The sequence below is a fragment of the Sorex fumeus genome, unplaced genomic scaffold (assembly GCF_029834395.1).
Source record: "Sorex fumeus unplaced genomic scaffold, SorFum_2.1 ptg000024l, whole genome shotgun sequence".
Classification (NCBI taxonomy): domain Eukaryota; kingdom Metazoa; phylum Chordata; class Mammalia; order Eulipotyphla; family Soricidae; genus Sorex; species Sorex fumeus.
In genome coordinates, this window is record NW_026606081.1 from 52,280,361 (window position 1) to 52,301,621 (window position 21,261).

At 61.2% G+C, this 21,261-nt stretch overlaps 2 protein-coding genes across 2 annotated transcripts in view; one reads left to right on the top strand and one right to left on the bottom strand.

Moving 5' to 3' along the window:
- MCPH1 (microcephalin 1) overlaps positions 1-21,261 on the bottom strand; it is a 59,838-nt gene that overhangs the window by 15,910 nt on the left and 22,667 nt on the right. The gene's annotated exons all lie outside the window — the stretch shown is intronic.
- ANGPT2 (angiopoietin 2) lies at positions 324-21,108 on the top strand. The gene is made up of 9 exons (XM_056114035.1): positions 324-707; positions 13,986-14,141; positions 15,810-15,931; positions 16,450-16,682; positions 16,991-17,118; positions 17,201-17,302; positions 17,587-17,753; positions 19,711-19,841; positions 20,343-21,108. The coding sequence occupies exons 1-9, from the start codon at positions 420-422 to the stop codon at positions 20,501-20,503; spliced, it is 1,488 nt and encodes a 495-aa protein (XP_055970010.1). The 5' UTR covers positions 324-419; the 3' UTR covers positions 20,504-21,108.

Sequence of the window (21,261 nt, forward strand, 5' to 3'; positions counted from 1 at the left end):
CCCCAGCTTGGCTTGCGGCTCCCGGCTCGGCTGGACGCGCACACAGGCAGGCGCCCAGATTTCCTGGCCAGTGACCCCCCGCAGGAAGATAACGGACCAGCCCCGAGGGCGGAGCCCCTGGCTGCACTTATCGACTTATCATATAAGGAGCGAGAGTGATTGATTCGGACCCTGCTGGCAGGCGGAGCAGCGGGGCCGGCACAGCCTCCCCGGCAGGCAGCAGACGGCAGCCTCCGGACCGTGGAGCCCATCGAGGAGGAGGAGGAGGAGGAGGAGGAGGAAGAGGAGGAGGAGGAGGAAGAGGAGGAGGGCAGAGGGGGAGTCTCATTGATGGACCTGAGGCGGCGGCCGCAGAGCCCGGGGCTTGAGGGCTCGGCTTAGGACGGACGGACGGGGCGTCCCCGGAGCCAGGAGGGAGAATGTGGCAGCTCCTGGCCCTGGCGCTGGGCTGTGAGCTGGCGGCAGCCGCAGCCTACAGCAGCCTCCGCCGGGGCGTGGAGAGCGCGGGCCGGCGGCAGCACCAGGTGCAGCACGGCGCCTGCAGCTACACCTTCCTCCTGCCCGAGGTGGACAACTGCCGCTCAGCGTCCAGCGCCTACGTGTCCAACGCCGTCCAGAGGGACGCGCCGCTTGACTACGACGACTCGGCGCAGCGGCTGCAAGTGCTGGAGAACATCATGGAGAACAACACGCAGTGGCTGATGAAGGTAGGGCCAGCCGGCGGGCGCGCAGCCGCCCGGGGTGGGGGGAGAGCCGGGAAGCTGCGGGCAGGGAGGGCAGTGGCCGGCAGACACGGGGCAGGACAGACCGCCCCCTCCCCCGCTCGGGCTCCACGGCATCCCAAGTTCCTGAATTTACTGCTGGGGCAGAGGGAGGACTCGAAACCACTCTCCTGTGCGTGCGCGGCTTTCTCAGAGCCGCGGGGGAGCGGCTGGCGGGGTCGGAGGGTCGGCGCTCTTCCGGGGTAGAGCCCAGAGCTCTGGGCTTGCTGCCCCTCCTGGCTGCGCTGCCCCCCGCACCGGGACAGCGGGAGTTGGGAGTTGCTCGGACGGGCCCTGTCAGTGTCCCTGCTTCTCCCGTGGTTTCACGTCCCGCTCCACCGCCGTGGGGATGCCCCGTCCCACGCCCCCCTCACTCGGCACTTTCCCCACATAAAGCTGAGCAGCCACCATAAGCCCTGCCCGGTCCGGACCCTCCGCCTGCTCAGTCTCAGAGTAGCCCACGCTTCTCAGGAACCCGCTAGCCTGGGAGGCAGCCGTGGAGGCAGTGGGTGCTATGGGGGGCAGCGGGTGCATCCCAGCTGAGACTGGGACCCTGGGACCGAGAGGGGAGAGCCGGCAGGCGAGCTTCTGACGGGGCTGGGGATGCAGCTTAGAAACGCTCCCCTGGCTCCCCCCGAACCCTGGTCTCTAGGCACTCATGTCCCAGCCCTGCAGCCCTGCTGGGACAGTGACAGCCAGACGCAGGTGGCGACAGGTCTGCATGGCACCCAAATCTTTGCTCCCTCGGGGCACCCACCTGCTCTCTTTACACTAAGGCCCGCGCCGAGTCACCCTGTCTACGCTGACAGGTGTGTGTGTACGTGTGTATGTGCACGTGTGCACGCATGTGTGTGTGTGTGTGTGTGTGTGTGTGTGTGTGTGTGTGTGTGTGTATGTGAGCGCGAACCACGCAAGGTCCTGAGGACACTTTCCAATCTGCCCGGCGGGTAAGTCGCCCTTTCAAACAGTCAGGACTCATGAAAGAATGTTTTGCCAAATGCAGAGGTTGCTAAATTGCCTTTGCTTGATGAAGCCGGCGGGAGACTCCATAAGCAGAGCTCATATTTCTTCCTTAGATAAACACCCCCCTTCTCCGGGGTTCTTGAAATGCTGTTTCAAGGAAAAGGGCAAGGAATTCTACATGAGGTGACCCTAGTTTTTTCCGCTCCAGGTTCAGCGAGTAAATATTTGAACAGTAGCACAATGGAATTTCCAAATTCCTTCTTGAGCTCAGTTAGCTAAACGGCCCCCCAGACCTCGACACGACTGTTGATCTCGCCGCCAGCACCTGCACCTGCTCCCCAGCGCACCTGAGCCCCCTGGAGGCGGCAGCCCACCTCAAGACCTCAAGCTGGGCGAGGAGGCGGGAGCTGAGGCAGGACTGATGCCCCCCCCCCCCAAGCTGGGGTCTCTGTGGCTGTTTTGTCACCTGGGCTAATAAACAGAGAGCTGGCCTGGCCCTGTCAGGGCACTGAGAAAGCACCACGCGGCTCCTCTGCCCCTCCCTTTCTGGAGAGCGGCGGCGGGGGTTTGAAAAGTTCCCTTGATTTCCTTGCCACTCTCTCCAATCAGCACCAAGAATGCTGGGGAGAACTGGGCAGTGTGTGCTGGGGTGTGTGGAAAGAGGCTGGGAGAAGGGGGAGAAGGGGAGAGGGAGAGAGAGAGACAGAAAAGAGAGGGAGAGGGGAGAGAGGGAGAGGAGAGGAGAGAGGAGGGAGAGAGAGAAGAGAGTGGGGAGAGAGGAGGGAGAGGGGAGAGAGGAAGAGAGGAGGAAGAGAGGGAGAGGAGAGATAGATGGGGAGAGAGGGAGAGAGGAGAGAGAGGAGGGAGAGAGAGAGAGAGGAGGGAGAGAGAATACCAGGGCAGGGGCAGAGAGCGGAGGAGAGGGAGGAGACCCTGAGCCGTTGGGGCAAACAGTCGAGGGAAGCAGCTGGCACACATGCCCGGGCCGGCCAGCATCGCCACCCACGCGGCCCGTGACCCCGAGTCTGCAGGCTGGGGTCCTCTGGCCAGCGGAAGCAGGGGAGGAAGCACGCGGCAGCTCTTTCACACAGGAATGCCGCGGCATAAACAACCGCGGCCCATTGTGCCCGCACTCGGTGTTTTGAAAACTGCAGCGAGCCCTATGAGGTGGATGTAAACATTTCCTCTGCCCCCGCCGCTGTTTCTCTCCAGGGCAGGCGGGGGCTGGGGCTGGCGGCCGGGGAGCTGACAGCCGCCCCGTTTCTGCACGTGGGCAGGCGGCAGGCGCAGGCCTTCCGGAGGGAGCCGGGGTTCGAGAGAGTCCGGGTGTGACTTGAGGGAGGCCAGCTCCATCCCGGTCACTACATGGCCCTAGAGCACCAGGGTGGCTGCAAAGCCTCACATTTCTGTCCAGGGGGACACAGGTGCTAGAGGACAAGAGGCCCGGGGCTGCCCACGTGTGTGCCCAGTGCCACGTGTGCCATCTCGGGCAGTCCTTACCCCGCAGGGCCTCGGCAGCCGCTCCTCAAGACCAGAGGCTCGGGCCCCACATCTTGGGCTGTGGGAGGACGATGCTCGGCCCTGGGCCCAGGTCTGTTTGGCCGTGGTGCCGTGTCCCATGTCCGCATCACGATGGCGCTGTCGTAGGCCCCCAGAACACCTCCTCTGGGCTCTTGCTTCTGTCTCCGGCCCTTGGTGCTGACGGGAGGGGAAGAGGACCCACGGGGATCTCGGCAGAGGCCATGTGGCCGTCAGCCCAGAAAGGCTGACCAGTGCTCGGGGGCCATCTAGGGTGCTGGGGACAGAGCCTGGGATGATTGTGCTCAAGGCTAGCACCTGCCCCACTGCTCCGTATTCGGGCCCTCAGGAGCCAGGTGGGCCGACAGTGGCAGTCCCAGGGGGAGCCCCAGATCTGGGTCACGTGAAGGACGCAGCAGGACTCTGAGCAGATAGGCGCTCAAGCACCCACGAATACTGCCCCCAGACAGTGCTCTCTAGCAGAGCCCTGGCCAGCGTCTGACCGGCCTGGTAATTCACTGACTTTCTTCAAAATGGAAAATAAGCTAAATGAAAGTGGGAGAAGGGAAAGTAAGCCGCACGAGCTGTGCGCACCCGCATCTTTCATGCTCCCCCTCACCCCGGCGGGCCAGGCAGGGAGATTTGTTCTGCCAGAAAATTCTAGAGTTTTCTCGAACTCTCCTGCCAGAGAATCACTGGCGTGGCAGTGGTTGCTCGGGCATGTGGCTCTGGTGCGGGCTCTTCCCTGGTCTGTTGACGTCAAGAGCCGACCCCTGGGCGCATGGTTCAGTCACTGAAGCACAAACATTCCCTCAGCAAACACTCGCCGCAGGCGGGCGTGTGCCCAGGTGTGTCAGAGGGGGTGGGGAAAAGCCCACTGCCCGTGTGTCCTGATTGCTACACACCTACACTCACGCAGACACTCAGGCTGCCCCCTAGCACACCCACAACATATACTCAGACACACTTGCGCACACTCACACTATTCAGACACTCGTCGTCACATTCACCCAACAAATTCACACACATACGCTCAATCATTCTCACATACTCACACCACACATACCACTTCTGCACTCATATCACACACACACACACACACGAACAGACTCAAATACAGAATCTCTCACGCACACACATACCACTCACACTCATACACCCAAATATACTCACTCGCACACAGACACACAAACACACACAGCATTCACATTCATACAGAAGTCCTATACACAAACACACCCCCTACATCCACATCTCTCAGACACACACACACTCATACACTCACACACACACACACTCTGGCCTTCCCAGAGTCTGAGGTCTGCCTCTGAATGCTGGCGGGAAGCAGGGCTGGAATCTGCACCCGGTGGCCACTGCCCCCCCTCCCCATCCCCGCCGTCTTGGCTCCGTCCAACTCCCGGGGGACCTATGGGCCCCGGAAGTGCGTGCACTGGCCCCTCATGTGCTGCGTCTCAGCTCTGCGTCCGGCAGCCCCAGGACCTCCTGAGCGAGTGTGCGAGAGGTTCAGTTGGCTGCTCCTCTGGTCTGCCGGGTGCCCGGCAGCGTTTCTCCACCAGGGGGTTTGTGGAATCGGGCTGACCTTGAGGCTGGGCTCTGCTGGGTAACCGTGACACTGGCCCTGGCTGAGACGGAAGTACCCCCGATAAGTAATTAGCCACTATCTTGTCTTTGGGATCTCGAGAAAATGATCTGGGACAGGCAGAGCTCAGAAGCCCGCGGGCCGACTGGTCTCGGTCGGAAGTCGTGGGGCCGAAAGGCATAGGACACGGTTCTGTTTTGCTGAATAACAAAACAATCAAATTCCAACCACAAGCTAATTATCTATGCTTAACATTTGGCATATGTGTACGAAGTTCCTTTTTATTTTTAACTACGGAGGAATGGATTCTTAAATTTCCTTACACACAAGAAAACAACTTACCCAACTCTAACTTAATAAAGTGTTAATGACAGGAATTCCTGAGCAGGACTCGGAGCTCGCTGCGCGGGGAGCGCCAGGCAGGCGGCCGGGCTGGGGAGAGTCTGTTTTCCGTGAAGGAAACACGGAAAGCCAGGCTTGTGTCCCCACAAACAACAACACGGTTTGTGACACAGAATCATGGATGCCTGTGTTCACACGTGGCTCTTTTCTTGGTGGGTCACTAACATGGGCCTCTCCCAGGATGATGTATGCGGCACTGAACTCACTGCTAAGGGGACGGCAGTCGGAGAGAGAATCCTGGGGCACACACCCTCACCCCAATGTCTCACTGCCGTTAAAGAACAAGAGGTTGGGGCTGGAGCAACAGCACCGTGGGGAGGACGCTGGCCTCACACGCGGCTGACCTGGGTGCGATCCCTGGCATCCCATATGGTGCCCCTGTGTGTGGAGCCTGGAGTCATCCCTGAGCACCACTGGTGTGACCCCAACCCCTCACCTCGAAGGAGAGGGTAGAGCGACCTGCTGGGCAGAGTTCTCCCCGTGGCCTGGCCGCCTCTGACCCTTCTGTGGGGCGGTTCCCAGCCCTGGGCAGGGCAGCTCTGCAGCCAAAAACCCCGGGGGCTCCTGGTTCTGCCTCCCCCGAGTGCTGAGAATTCTTGTGAAAGGGATCGCAGTGAGGGTGAGCTTCTCCTGGGCCAGGCGTCGGTGGGCACCTGGAGTCAGGGGCACGGGATGCAGGGGGCTGCCCAGACGCTGCTTGCTGAATGGTGGTGCCAGGGAGGGGTGCAGGTCCCCTGTGTCCTTACCTAGTGGGTGGCAGAGCCAAGCCCAGAGCCAAGGCGTCACACCAGGCAAGGGCTGGGACAGGTCAGTCTGGGCTGCATTCAGGGAGCACTGTCCCGTGGCACGGGAAGACAGCACACATACGCAAACACATATACACAGACACGTGCACACGCATGCACACATGCAGACACATATATACAAACACACGCACACACATGCAGACACATACACACATGCATACATGTATAGACACACACGCACACACATGCACACAGACACATATACACAGATGGGCACACGCATGCACACAGACATGCACACACATACAGGCATGCATGTACACACAGATATATACACAGACACATGCACACACGCATGCACACATGCACACGTTCACACACACGTGCATGCATGTGCATCATCTGCACTGAGAAACCTGTGGACTTTGTACCACGGGCTGTTAACACTGGAATCTGTGGCTGGTAGGCTTCAAGTTGTCCTGGATTGTTTCCAGGAGGTAGTGAGGCTCTGATGAAAGCCTTTGCCTGTGGGAGCAGCCCTGGTGCTGGCTCCAGACGGGCCCTGAGAGCACTGCTAGGGAGCACTCACTTGGGATAGTTCAGTGCAACCCAGGCACACAAGTGGGGGCAGGAACTTTGCACAGGGCCCAGAGCCCTCAGTGCAGGGGTAGGGGAGAAGGCGGGCGGCCAGTGCTAGGCTGACCTGGGTGCGATCCCTGGCATCCCATATGGTGCCCCTGTGTGTGGAGCCTGGAGTCATCCCTGAGCACCACTGGTGTGACCCCAACCCCTCACCTCGAAGGAGAGGGTAGAGCGACCTGCTGGGCAGAGTTCTCCCCGTGGCCTGGCCGCCTCTGGCCCTTCTGTGGGGCGGTTCCCAGCCTTGGGCAGGGCAGCTCTGCAGCCAAAAACCCCGGGGGCTCCTGGTTCTGCCTCCCCCGAGTGCTGAGAATTCTTGTGAAAGGGATCGCAGTGAGGGTGAGCTTCTCCTGGGCCAGGCGTCGGTGGGCACCTGGAGTCAGGGGCACGGGATGCAGGGGGCTGCCCAGACGCTGCTTGCTGAATGGTGGTGCCAGGGAGGGGTGCAGGTCCCCTGTGTCCTTACCTAGTGGGTGGCAGAGCCAAGCCCAGAGCCAAGGCGTCACACCAGGCAAGGGCTGGGACAGGTCAGTCTGGGTGGACTCTGAGTGCCGTGGGGTTCCCCAAGAGTCACTGGGTGCGCTGGGGGCTGTGAACACCGGGAGTGGCCCGCATGGTTCCCAGCACATGGCACACACAACAGGCCAGTGAAGGCCGCCCAGTTCCGCAGCTCCCTCGGCTCCTCTCCAGCCTCCATCAGCGCTGCCCCTGCTGGCACTTTCCCTCCTCAGATTGCGCCAACTGTGCTTGGCCTCAATCGCCTGCCTATCGGCCAGCACCACACATGTGCACACACACACACACACACGTGCACAAGCACACACACTCTCATGCACACATACAAGCATGCATGCAACACCCACATGCATGTGTGCAGATGCACACTCTCACACAAATGCATGCATATGCACACCCACCCACATGCATGCACACCCACATGCATAAGTACATGCACACATATGCACATACACATATATGGCATACACATGCATGCTCTGTATCGTGGCCCCCCTCCCCCTCCATGTGCTGGGCTGAGACTGCCTTGTGGGGAGTTGGGTGGCCCACGAGTAAGGTGAACACGGGCCTGTCCCAGTCTCGAGCTGACCGCTGTCACTCCAGACAACTGTCATGGACAGCAGGGACCGCCCGACCTGGACACCCCGTCCTGGCATGCGGCCTTCTGGTAAGGAGCACTGGGCTCACACAGGCCCTGGAGGCTGGCAGCATCTGGCCACAAGCACGGCTCACGCTGACCGGCCTCCTGGAGCAGCACCCTCCTGACTCACTCTGAAGCTGGGTCAAGCCTGTGGGGGGATGGGGCACTCAGGTCGCTGCCTGGGGGGGGTGCTCTGCAGAGACCCACACTTGGTGCCCACAGCGGGGCCACGCCCACTAAGAACCAGAGCAGCAGTGGGGGCCGCCGGAGTTGGGGCTGGGCCGTGGCAGCCACCACAGCGACTTCTGCTCTGAAAAGGGACATCCGAGGCTCACATTCAGAGGGCGATGGAGGCACACAAGTGACCACAGGGAAGCCACTCCTGCTGCCTGGCCGCCATGGGCCCCGCACGCATTCCACTCCCTCAGCCCCAAGTCCTGTGTGGCTGTCCTTCCCCTCCTGCGCCCGCATGCCAGGGCTGAGTAGAGGGTCCCGGGCGTTCTCAGAGAAGTGGCGGCAGCGGCCACAGCGCAGGCCTGCTGATAGGAATATTTGGTGGTAAAGCTGAGGCAAACGGACAGTGTGGGAGGCTCCACGGCACGGACAGTGAGATGCCCCGGCACGAACCTGTCTGTTTCTGGTCCCGGGTACGGTACCCAGATCCTGAGATGACCCACCCGCCCCATCAGTCGGGAGGGAGAAGCCCAAGCGTGCAGGTGCGGAAGTCGGCGATGAGTGACACGCTTCTCCTGACTCTGGCAGTGTAGGGAGAGGGGATCGGAATTTTCCACAGCAGGGCGGGAGGCCGAGGGCGAGGGGCGGCCCTGCAGGACGGGGCTCATCATGCGAGACTGACTCAGCCCCGGCCCGCCCACCACAGGCATGTGGCGTCCCACTGAACACCGACTTCGCGACCGCCCTGGCACTGCAAGTCATCGGGCGGGCGGGCGGGAATGGCAAGCGAAGTACAAATTAGGGGCAGCGGCAGCGGGCGCAGGGTGGGCCTGGCTGAAACCAGCGCACATTCCTTTCCCCCTTCTGGCCCACGGAGATGCTGGCCCACAGGCCATACCACCCCTGGGCACTGGCCTCAGCCTGGCCAAGGCTGCACGGGTGAGGAGCCCCAGCACCGGACAAGTGGCTTCTAAGCCACGTGGTTCTCTTTATGAACAGTGCAATGGCTGGGAAGATCCATTCTGTGTCCTACCTCAGACACCCTACCTCAGAGCACACTCAGTGACTGGAGGCCAAAGGTGCAGATCAGCCTCCTCGCAGGCCCACCGCCTGTTCCCACGTGGCTTCAAAGACGCCTAAACCCTGGCTGGGTGCGGTGGCTGGCAATGGAACCATAGGCTGGCCTGCCGTGGGCTGACTGAGGTTGAGGGGTGTCAGCCTCCCCATGATGGTGGCAGAAATCTCCCGGGAGTTGCTGTGGGTTTGCAGGAGGGCCCCAGGGTGCCCTGGGCACAGTTTGGAATGTGGCACTGTTTCGCTAGTCGCAGTCACGGGAAAGAGCCCAGCAGATCCTGATGTGCCCATTTTGGGTGAGGCGCCGGGGAGAGACAGCAGCGAGACCGCCTGCACCGGGCTGGCCCTTCCGTCCACTCTCTGGCCATTCTGCGCCCACCCTGGCAGGCACAGGGGCACCCACGGTCTTCCTCTGTGGAGCTCAGCACCCAGCAGCCCGTGACTCAGACGTTTATTTATTTATTATTTATTTTTAGACTAATGGGAACAGCCTGGATTCTTTCTTGGTCTTCCAAGAGCAAATGCCTTTGATGCCTGATCTGGAAAGAATGGCGTTTCGGAACGTGGAACGAGTGTTTTACCTGACTGAGCGCTCTTGGCACGGCTGGGACCCACACACATGCTCGGAAGCCACTTATCCAGAGCTTGGGTTTCACGTCTGAATTTTGGGGGCGGCTCCCGGCTGTGCGGGTCACTCCCAGCAGTGCCGGGCGACCAGCAGGGCCCCCGTCTGGTCTGACTGCATTTCCTCAGGCACTGGCCGAGCTGTGACAGGAGCATTAGCAGGGCTAAGTAAAGCTCCCAGTCAGTGCAGGGTCCTGAGTCTCAAACACTCGGCCATTCATTCATTCATCCATTCATTCTCCCTGGCCTTCCCTCTGACTCTTGTCCCCGGAAGCCGACCTCATAGGAGGCGAGTGGAGGCGAGTCATTGGCTGGGCAGGAGCTCAGGAAGTTTCCTCCTGGCCCCCAGCTAGCAACTCGCCCTCGGGCACCCCCAGGACAGGCCCTCCCTGCCCCGAGCCCTTTGCTGAGCTCCTGCTGCTGGACATGACGTCGGGACAGTACCAAACAGTGACACATCACGGCTGAAACATCGGTCTGTTGGGGGCTGGGAGGGGATGACTCAGCCAGCCCCGGTGTGACCCCGTGTGTGGGACGCCCAGGCTCTGTCTCCAACACCAGAGGGCCCCTCAGTGCCAGAAGCCGCTAAGGACCACCAGGTGTGGCCTCGGACCGAGGGACAGATATGCAGATGACCAGGACAGGCGGGTGACCAGGGGACATACGAATGACCAAGGGACAGACACACAGAGGGTCGAGGGACAGGCGGATGACCGAGGGACAGACACACCAGTAACCAGGGCCAGATGTGGATGCCCAGGGCCAGACACCTGGACATTAAGTGGCTGTAGGGTGTCCCCACCACCCATCAGGTCCATAAAACCCCCACGGGGCAACCTTTGCAAACCAAAGGGAATTTCCACTGTGAGGGGGAAAAATAGCAGCTCGTGGGAATGAACTCAGCAAACAGTGCTCTGAGAAGTTCTAGTCTGGTGGTGCTAACTTAGGGTCCTGATCAGCGGATAGTGTCCAGGCAGGGCCGGGCAGCCGTGCTGGTGTCCCCAGTCTCCTGCACACGGGTATCTGCTCCGCATGGAATGGATGCGGCCACGACCTCTTCTCCTGTGGCTGGATCTCATGGCTGTGGTCCCCTTGGCAGAGCCAGCACCCACAGCAATGGGACAGCGACATGGACTGTGCCCGGGGCCAGTACCAGCATCTCTGGAAGTGGGGGCAGTCCTTATCCCCGGTTCTGCTGGTCATAAAGGGCAAGCAGTGGCCAGTCCCATCCCAGGGTCCCCAGCTCCCCCGGTTCCCACACCCAAGCACAAGCTTCCTGCACTCCCTCCAAGGAACCAGAGGGACCGCAAAGCGTCTCTAAGACGCTTCCAGTGGGGTGTGGTGGACGAGCTGCAGGTGACGTGATGTGGTGTAGATGGCCAGGCACTGTGTCCAAGGTCCCTGGCCTGTTCCTGGCACCTGGGGCCCCCAGCTCCAATGCGGTGATGAGAAAGGAAACAAGCTCAGTGGTACTTAAAGTAAGTGGGCTTTGCTTGCTGTCCGTGCCCACGTGGGACACCACCGAAGCCCGTGTCATGGCACACAAAGCTGTGAGCTTCCGGGACAGCCAGTCAGGGCTCAGGCGCTCAGCTCTGGGTGCCTGAGGGTTGCTCTGTATGTACAGGTGTCTGTGCATGTCTACTTGTTCACGTATGCTGCTGCGTGTGCCTGCATGTGTGTGTAAGGGGTCACAGTCATGCTACCTCACCCCCCGCTGGAGATGCTGGTGAGGAAACTCATAAAACTTCCTCTTGGGGGTCCCGGTTCCCCAGTGGGTAAGAACAGATCACGGAGACAGGTCCATGGGGAGGGCACGGGGCGAGGCCTACAGAGACGGGTCCACAGGAGGGCACGGGGTGACAGCCCACAGACAGGTCCACAGGAGGGCATGGGGCGAGGGCTACAGACGGGTCCATGGGAGGGCACGGGGCGAGGGGCCACATCAGTCTTCATGGCTGTGGCAGCTTCTGTCCACCTGGGGGTGGGGGGACCAGGCACTGAGCCCCTCCAGGGAGCAAACAGAAGACAGCAAGGGGAGAAGGGGGGCTGCTGTCTCCACACGGGGGTGAGGGAGGTCTGCGGCTCAGAGAGGTTCCTGTCTGGGAGCCACCACCTCGGGGAGACCTTGGTACTCCGGGGTTCCACTGCAGACACTGACTGAGGGGTACGGCCAGGCCCTCCGTGTGTGGCTGGGAGCCTTGCATTCTGCCCTGTGAGGCGCCAGCACAGATGGCCCGACCCCCAAACTGGCCTTGAGATCAGTCCCAAGGCAGTCAGGCATCCATGTGTCCCCCGGGTCTCTGCAGACCAGGAAGGGGGTGCAGGGAGAACAGGGAGGTGAGCACGAGACCTACCCCGTTCCCAGCCGTGGTGGAACCTGCCACGAGGCTCAGAAAGGTGGGAAGTGGGAGCGGGGGGCAGAAGGGCTGGTTCTGGTCCCTCTCCTGGGGATGCCAGTGCACACACCCACACCCACACCCACACCGTGTGTACACGCCATGCACTACATCTGCACACACGTGCACATGCATACACACATGCAGATGCACATCTATAACATGCTTCCCTCAGACATGTCACACATGCATGTCTTCCTGTCACATCCACTGTGTCTGCACACACATACACACACACACACACACAAGAATCTGTAACATGAGTTCCTCACAGCTATGTGTCACACATGGATCCATTTCCTCCTGCCTCATCCACCGCGTCTGTACACACATGCACACACATACACACGGACACGCATCTGTAACATGTGTCCCTCACAGCAATGTGTCGCATGTGGGTCCATGTCCTCCTGCCCCATCCACGGCATCTGCACACACGTGCGCGCATACACACACACACGGACATGCACCTGCTGCACCCTCTCCCCTCACAGACATGTGCCCTGCATGCCCCTGCCCTGCCCGGCGGGAAAGTTGGGCCTGGGAGCATTTGCATTCTCTCTGCCCAGGCTTTGGAGACAGGGTGACGGGCCGAGAGAAGCTCAAGGTCCAGCTCTCTCGGCGTCTTTCAAATGTCCATGTCTGATTTTAACCTCGAAGGGACGATGAGAAGTTCTGTTGTGAGCAGTCTGACCGCCGCCCGAGGCCCAGTGCGGGTGGGGCCGACGGGGCCCCTGCAGGAGTGATGCGGAGCAAGGCTCCCCTCACACCCCGCTGTAAATCATTACTGCAGAGCACGGACTCAGCCCAACTCCAGCCGAGTGTTTCTTCACAGCCCCAACTTCCCAGAAGAAAATATTAGCTCTGTGGGTGTCAGAGGAGGGAAGCGGGGAGACTCGTGCAGCTTGACCTTTCACCGCGAAATTCCATTTCTCCCACGATGATGAGGGCGAGTGTGTGTGTATGTGTGTGTGTGTGTGTGTGTGTGTATGTGTGTGGAAAGTTACAAACTGCTGCCTACAAATTCTGATCTCGTTTATACTACAGATGTAAACAATTGGTTAACATTTAAAACGTTCAAAAACATGGGGGAGGATGGAAACATCAGGGCAGGCTACAGTGCTGGAATTGGGGCCCATGGGGATGACACCACAGGGAGCTGGGTCCATGGAGGTGACATCACAGGGGAGTAGGTCTCATGGGAATGATGTCACAGGGAGCTGGGTCCATGGGGGTGACATCACAGGGGAGTTGGTCTCATGGGGAAGACGTCACAGGGACCTGGGCCCATGGGGATGATGTCACAGGGGAGCTGGGTCCCCTGGGGATGATGTCACTTGGCTGGACCCAGGTGCCGCTATTTGAGGTGACATGATGATAGCTAGCATCTCGGTGATCCAAGGGAGCTACAGGCAGCCCTGGAAGTTGGACCCCTGGCCCTGCCCTGCTCAGCGCCCAGAGAAGCAGGGAATGAGGGCTCAGCGTGAACAGTGGCCAGGGGAGTCGGGGGAGGGGGCGGGGCACAGGCGTTCCTGCTCAGAAGCTGACCTGGACAGCTCTCCGGCTCGCTATGAGCAGAGAAGGGTCTGCTGGCAAGAAAGCGAGCTGAGAATCAGTGGCATTACAGACATCCAAAGGACAATGAGGTGAACACGAGAGGGTTCTGTGGGCGCCAGTTAGCAGAGCTGACGGGCAAAGGGGTATGACGGAGGAGGAGAGAGAAGGGAGACACAAAGGGAGAAGGCAGAGGCAACCGTAGCCATTGCACTGTGAGGGGTAAGTCACCAAAGACAGCACCGTTCCGGGGCTCAGGACAGGCAGAGGTCTGGCGCTGGCCTCGCCGGCCACTGCCTTGGGCCCCCCACGGTTCCCCGAACCCATCAGGAGTGACCATGAGTGCAGAGCTGGGACTGAGCCCCGCCTCCCCCACAGCTGGAGAGCTACATCCAGGCCAGCGTGAAGAAGGAGATGGTGGAGATGCAGCAGCACGCCGTGCACAACCAGACAGCCGCCATGCTGGAAATTGGCACCCACTTGCTCAACCAGACGGCCGCGCAGACGCGCAAGCTCACTGACGTCGAGGCGCAGGTGAGTGGCCCTGCACCTGTGTGCCCATGGGCACATGCAGTGCCCATGAAAGGAGGCAGCACCCATGCAGGCTTGCAAGCCCCGGGAATGCTCACGGCCACGCTCTGAGACAGAGACTGCTCAGGTCAGGATGGCCAACGGTGAGCTCCCCGTCTGCACGGCGACCGGCCCGAGCCACGGAACCACTCTTTCTGTCTGGCTCCTTCTGAGCACGGGGGTCAGAGACCCTGGGGTGGACAGATGCCCTGGCACTAGGGGATGCTGAGGGCACAGAGCCCCATTGAGGGGCGTGGGCGGGGGGACAGTGGAGCTGCTCTGAGCTGGCGAGGATGGGACAGGGATACTTCGCATAGTGGGGAACGTGGCCAACAGCTGTGAAAGGCACTTCCGAGCCTGGCCTGTAGCTCTAAGGCTGGGGGTAGTGTGGATGCGACTCCGAGCACGACTGTTCCTGACTGTGCCCCCATGATGACTGTGGGCGATTTCCAGCATAGTTGGAAGAGCCCGGGCCGGGGCGCCAGAGAGAAGGGAGGGCGAGTCACAAGGCCGGGGGCGGGGGGGTGGGGTGGGCACAGTGGCAGGGCCTGGCGTGGCCGTGCCCCACCTGCCCTGGCAAGGCTGACCGGAGGGAAGTGCAGTTTCCCCAGCAGATCACAGGGGCCGGAGCACCAGGGCCACGACAGAGGAAAAGATGAAAGGCCAAGCACACCCACCATTACCCACCCGAGTCTGTGGCCTGACAGGGTGCCCGGAGAGCCGGGGCAGTCCCTGCCGTTGGCCGTCAGAGAAGGGTCAGGAGGCAGTGTGGGCGCAGGGGCCATGGCTCCCCCCAGCCCGTGCCCGAGAGTTGCACCCCCTTGCAGCCCCTTTCCATGGTGTGCACTGGCTGGGGCAGGCTGCCCACCCACCCCAGGAGGGCCTGTGGGCCCGCTGCCCACACAGAGACAGCAAGTCTCAGGAGGGGGCCCGGGCCCCTTCCCGGGAACAATCCCCGTGGCCCTGACATCACCTCCGGAGCGGACAGAGGATGTGAGTAACGGTTCTTCCTGCACGGGGCCGGGGTGACCTCACACAAAGGGACAATGACCCCATAGCGCATGCCATGGGCCCCCGCCGAGCCCCCGGCCAGGCCCCCGCCAAGCCCCCACCTAGCCAGCCCCAAGCAGGTCGTGCTTCTGTAGCTTCCGCTGTGTCAGTTGTGAAGCTTCTCAAAATAGGAAAAAGGAAGATGGACGAGAAAAACAGGGGCCACGTGAGGACTGGGTGGGCTTAGGCAGCATCATCTGGGAGCTGATGGAAGAAACTTTGCTTGCCCAAGCAGCAAGAGCCTGTGTCTAACACCATCCTCAATCCTTCCGATCCCCAACCGACATCTGACAGGATCCTTCTGGACGCCCCATCCCTCTGTGGCATGGAAACATCCTTTCCCTGGTTGACCAGAGTCACTCCAGGCTCCTTAGACCCATTTCCCAACAGGCACAGACGGACGTCCCACACTCGGACAGGGCCCTGGGGACTGCAGCTTCTCTGGGGACTGGCAAGGGCCCATGCTTGGCAGAGGGAACGTGTTTCCTCTGTGTTTGCCCAGATCTCTGAGGGCGCAACTAGGAGGGCGTCCCGACCAATGCAAAAATGTGATGAACAGAGTTTCTGCTTTGTTGGCTTTAGGTATTAAATCAGACCACAAGACTCGAGCTCCAACTTCTAGAACATTCCCTGTCTACCAACAAACTGGAAAAACAGATTTTGGATCAGACCAGTGAAATCAACAAGCTGCAGGATAAGAACAGGTAACAGGGTACTTCAGAGATGGGAACGGGGACCCTGAAACAGCACACGGCTCCCCTCAGCATCTCCCCCCACTGTGTACACACGCAGCACTCCACGCACACACCTGTGTACACACGCAGCACACTGCACACACACGCCTGTGTACACAGGCAGCACACTGCAGACATCCATGTACACACGCAGCACTGCACACACACAGCACTGTATGCACACACCCGTGTACATACGCAGCACACTGCACATATACCCATGTACACACAGCACTCTACAAGCACACGCTTGTGTACATACACCACCACTCTGCATGCACATGCCTGTGTACACACACACACAGCATTCTGCACACACCTGCCTGAGTATACACACAGCACTCTGCACACACACAAACACATAGGTCTCTGGTGCTGCCTCAGCAGGCTGTGCCAGCCTCCAGCCCCGGGCAGCTCCCTGGCACCCCATGTCCCTGGGTCGAGGAGCTGGGGTCCTCCTGAGATCTGACCGTCCATCCCCACCGCAGCGTCCTGGAGCGGAAGGTGCTGGACATGGAGGGCCAGCACGTGCTGCAGCTGCGCTCCCTGCGGGAGGAGAAGGACCAGCTGCAGGTGCTGCTGTCCAAACAGAGCTCCGTCATTGAGGCGCTAGAGAAGCAGCTGGCCAGTGCCACGGTCAACAGCTCCGTGCTGCAGAAGCAGCAGCACCACCTCATGGACACAGTGCACGGGCTGCTGGCCATGCTGTCCACTGCTGCTCGTGAGTGTCTGCTGCCCGCAGGAGGTGCCTCCTCCTGGCCACAGCGCTGAGGGCTCAGGAGAGCCCAGGGGGTGGGAAGGAAGAATGGGGTGGGGAGGAGGGATGGGGTCTGGGGAGGAAGACAGGGTGAGGAGCAGGGATGGAGGGGAAGGGCCAGGGTGAGGAGTTGGGGTGAGGAAGAGGAACAGGGTGTAGGGAGGAGGACCAGGGTAGGAGGAGGGATGGGTTGGGGAGGAGGGCTGGGTGGAGAGGAGTCAGGGGGTGAGGAGGGCTGAGGCTGTGCCCTCACGCGCTCCCTTGGCCGGCAGCTAAGAACACCCTCGTGGCTAAGGAGCCCCCTGCCACGTTCAGCGACTGTGCCCAGGTGCTGAAGTCGGGGCTCACGGCCAGCGGCGTCTACACACTCACCTTCCCCAACTCCTCCCGGGAGCTCAAGGTGCCGGCGGGCAGGGAGGGCCGGGCACCACCGTGGGCAGTCTGGGAGGAGCCCCCGTGGCTGACTGCCAGCTGCCCCGCAGGCCTACTGCGACATGGACACGGGCGGAGGGGGCTGGACCGTCATCCAGAGGCGCCAAGACGGCAGCGTGGACTTCCAGAGGACATGGGCGGAGTACAAAGAGGTGGGTGCCCTGCGCACGGGCCCATGAGGTGCCATCTTGGTGCCCAGATGGGTCCCCGAGCCCCACCAGGAGGGACCCCTGAGCACAGAGCCAGAAATCGGCCCCGAGAACCAGCCCCCCAACAGGTCCTCAGAACAGGGGAGGGCAGGGTCCCCACCATGCAGACGACTCTCCTGGGAGCAGACCCTCCCCCCAAGCAGACCCTGCCGGGGGCCCCGTCCAGCAGGGCAGCATGGCATGTCTGAGAGGTCTCGGCCCTGCGCCCTCCCCCTTCGCCCCTGCAGGGCTTTGGTGACCTGGAGGGTGAGCACTGGCTGGGGAACGAGTTCGTGGCCCAGGTGACCTCTCAGCGGCGGTTCCTGCTCCGGATCCAGCTGCAGGACTGGGAGGGGAACGAGGCCTACTCGCTCTACGAGCACTTCTACCTGGCCCAGGAGGAGCTCAACTACCGGTAAGGCTACGGGCCCTTGGGCAGCAGTCGTGCCTCACACATTCCCGGGGCATCGGCACTTAGCTGCAGGCAGTGGCCACTGCAGGGCACCCAGGCCCAGCTGGTCTCTCCACCCGCGGATCGGGGCCCTCGGGTTCTTCATCCCTCCTGAGAGGCTGAGGGCCACCCTGGGAATCTGTCTCCTGGCTGTGAGGGTGGGACAGACCCCAGGGTGCTGGGCAGGCCTGAGGGGGCCCAGGGCACCGGGTGCTGGGGGACACACTGGGCACAGGCTTCAGTTCTCCCAGAAGCCAGCCTCCAACATCTAAAGGCCTGGGGCCTGGGCTGGACTCGACCCCCAGGCACCTCCTGGGTGGCCTTCCAAGGGCGAAGGGCCCAAGAGTCGGGACCGAAGTGTCCGCCAGGACCCTTATGTGAGCACCCTCATCCTGTCCATGCAGGGCCTGACCCCTTCACTCTATCCACTCTGGCCCTGACCCCCTCGTCCCGTCCGCCCCAGACCCTGTGCCCAGTGGACAGAGCAGAGAAGCGCTGGGGGCCCCCTGCTGCAGAGACGAGCAGAACGGCTTTTAGACATGGGCTGTTTGCCACTGTTTTCCCTCCAACCTAAATATTTTTCCACCTGGCAATAGTCCGGACTCTACAGCAGAGGAATTAGACGAAGGAGGAAAGAAACACAAAAATTAAGAATTAGAGTATTTGTACAAGGAGACTTTACAAATGGCCCATATGTACACTGACATATGAAAATAGTCTAAACCGAGATGGCTTCTAACAGAGATGGCCCCGGGTGAGAGCAGCTCTTGGACGAGCCGCTTAAAGACACGCTGCCTTGCAGCTCTCTTGGACTGACTTGGCAGCCGGGGATGACTTCTTCATCCAAAGTTCTGACCCTAATAAAACAGGGTGTCACTGCGATAAGGACTGTGATGTGATAAAGCACAGGCAACCCCAGGGCTTCAAGGCGCTGACTGCACAGCCACGCAGAGGGGGGTTTCCCAAGGGAACAGCCCCTTGAGGCTGGAAAACAGAAAAACCCACATTCTGAGAGCTGGATCGGGAGGCTTTTCTGGTGGTGGCCCACCCGGCAGTGCTTGGGCAGATTCCTGGCTCTGTGTTCAGGGATTGGTCCTGGTGTGGCTCAGGAGGAAGGGATGGGATGCTGGATCCAACCTCTGGGATAGCCGCGGTTCCAGCCAGCACCCTGCCCACTGCGTGGCCTCTGGCCCGACGGTTCTTTTCATTGAAATGAGAAACACTTTGTACGTCACACCCTTACTGGGCCTTTTTCAACCTCCTTGCTGCCTCTGGGTGGGACTAAGGTGACTCTTGGCAGAGGTCACTGGTGCCAAAGGACAGCCTCGGTGGCTTCGGGCTCCTGTAGGACAGCCTGAGGCTTCGGGGCCCTGTAGGACAGCCTGAGGCTTCGGGGCCCTGTAGGACAGCCTGAGGCTTCGGGGCCCTGTAGCACAGTGAGCGGTTTTGGGCCATCCCATGCTGTTGTCACCTAAGGAGCCTCAATCCCTACAGGCCACAGGGCTGAGGGTCCAGCGACCAGGTGGCCGGCAGATAGCCCTTGCCTGCTCCCTCAGGAGACCCAATGGGCATCAGCTCTGTGGGGCCTCGCCCTGGGGTGGCAGGTGCCCCAGGGAGGGGGGTGGCAGCAGCCTCATGCTGTAGCGCTTCTGCTCCGGATTCCAGGCTCCCCCTCCGCCATGGTCCCTGTGCTCTAGCCCCACCTCCTCCCCGCCATCTGTCCACAAGCAGCAGAGAATCAAGTTCAGGCCCCGCAGGCTGTGCTGCCGCACTGGGGGTCCCAGAAACACCCCCCTTGGGTGCCGACTGTTTCCTGCTCACAGCTGTCCCGAGCGGGCAGGGCACATGTGCCTGGGGGGTGCTCCGGGCTGGAGTTCCTGTCCAGTGAGCCCCTCCTTGTCTCCCTCTTGCACGTGCCCAGGATCCACCTGCAGGGCCTCTCGGGCACGGCCGGCAAGCTCAGCAGCATCAGCCAGCCGGGAAACGACTTCAGCACCAAGGACGCCGACAACGACAAGTGCATCTGCAGGTGCTCCCAGATGCTCACTGGAGGTGGGTCTGAGGACGCCAAGCAGTGGCCTACTCAGAGGGTGCCCGGAGAGGGGGTCCTGGGCACAGACGAACAACAGCAGGGCCCAGTGCGCCTGGCTGAGTCCTGGGTGCAGTGAGGCAGAGACCGGCCCTGCTGTCACTCCTCCAGCAAAGAGAAGCGTGGGAAGGGCCACAGACATGCCTGCAAGCACAGAGGCCCTGGGTGGGGGCCACCAGCATGAGTGTGTCTAGCCTGGGCAGCAGAACAGACTGTGCCCCCAAGAGCCTCGTGTCCAGCCGTGCCCGGGGAACCGGCCCTGCACTGACCTGCTGTTGGGGAAAGGCACAGGGTGGGGCCTACCATGTGGTCACCTCTCTGCTGTGGGCGCGGGAGGCAGGAGCTGCCCTACCTGAGGGATCCATGTCACAGGCTCCCGCCCAGGGCAGCGTCCCCTCCCCCCTGAGGCGGCCCTGGGCGCCCCCTGCAGGGCCCAGCCCTGATGTCCACACCTGGCTCCACAGGCTGGTGGTTCGATGCCTGCGGCCCCTCCAACCTCAACGGCCTGTACTACCCGCAGAGGCAGAGCACCAGCAAATTCAACGGCATCAAGTGGTACTACTGGAAAGGCTCGGGCTACTCGCTCAAGGGCACCACCATGATGATCCGGCCCGCCGATTCCTGAGGGCGCACGACAGCCTCACCCCGATGCCCGGCCACTACCACAACCACCACAACACACACACACACACACACACACACACATGCACGCACGCACACGCACACACATGAACACACGTATGCACACACATACACATGCATACACACACACGCACACACAATGCATACATATGCACGCACATGCACACAGATGCATACACACGCACACACACCCATGCAAGCAAGCATGCAAGCATGCACGCATGGTGGGGCTCAGGGGAAGCCTCTGGGCCGGCTGGGTGGGCTGTGAAAGGGATAGACAGTGGTGGTGTCCTTTGGGGAGTAACTGGAAGGTGGCCGAGCCCTCAGTTGGGCTCAGTGCAGAGCCCGTTGTCCGTCCTCGGAGGCCAGTCACAGCACACCAAGGATGCGAAGCCACGGGGCCCTCTGGGGCGCTTCACCTCTGACCTTGGGGACGTTAGAGCTGGTCATGGCCACCCCTCCCGGGCACTCGTGGGTCCTGTGGCTGAGTCAGCTCAGACCCATCCCAGACAGACGCGACGGAACCTTCTGGTCTGGGCTCCGGGGCTGCCCCGCCCTCTGGTAGTGATTAAATATAACTTATTAGTGCGAGCTGACGCCTCTCTCACAGCACCAGGGGGGCCTCTCCCGCACCATCCACCCCGAGGCGGGGCCGGGGAGCTGCAGGCCAGAGCCCCGCACAGGAAAACCAAGACAAAAGAATCCATCCTGCTGCAGGGGCCAGGTGGACCCCAGGTGGGC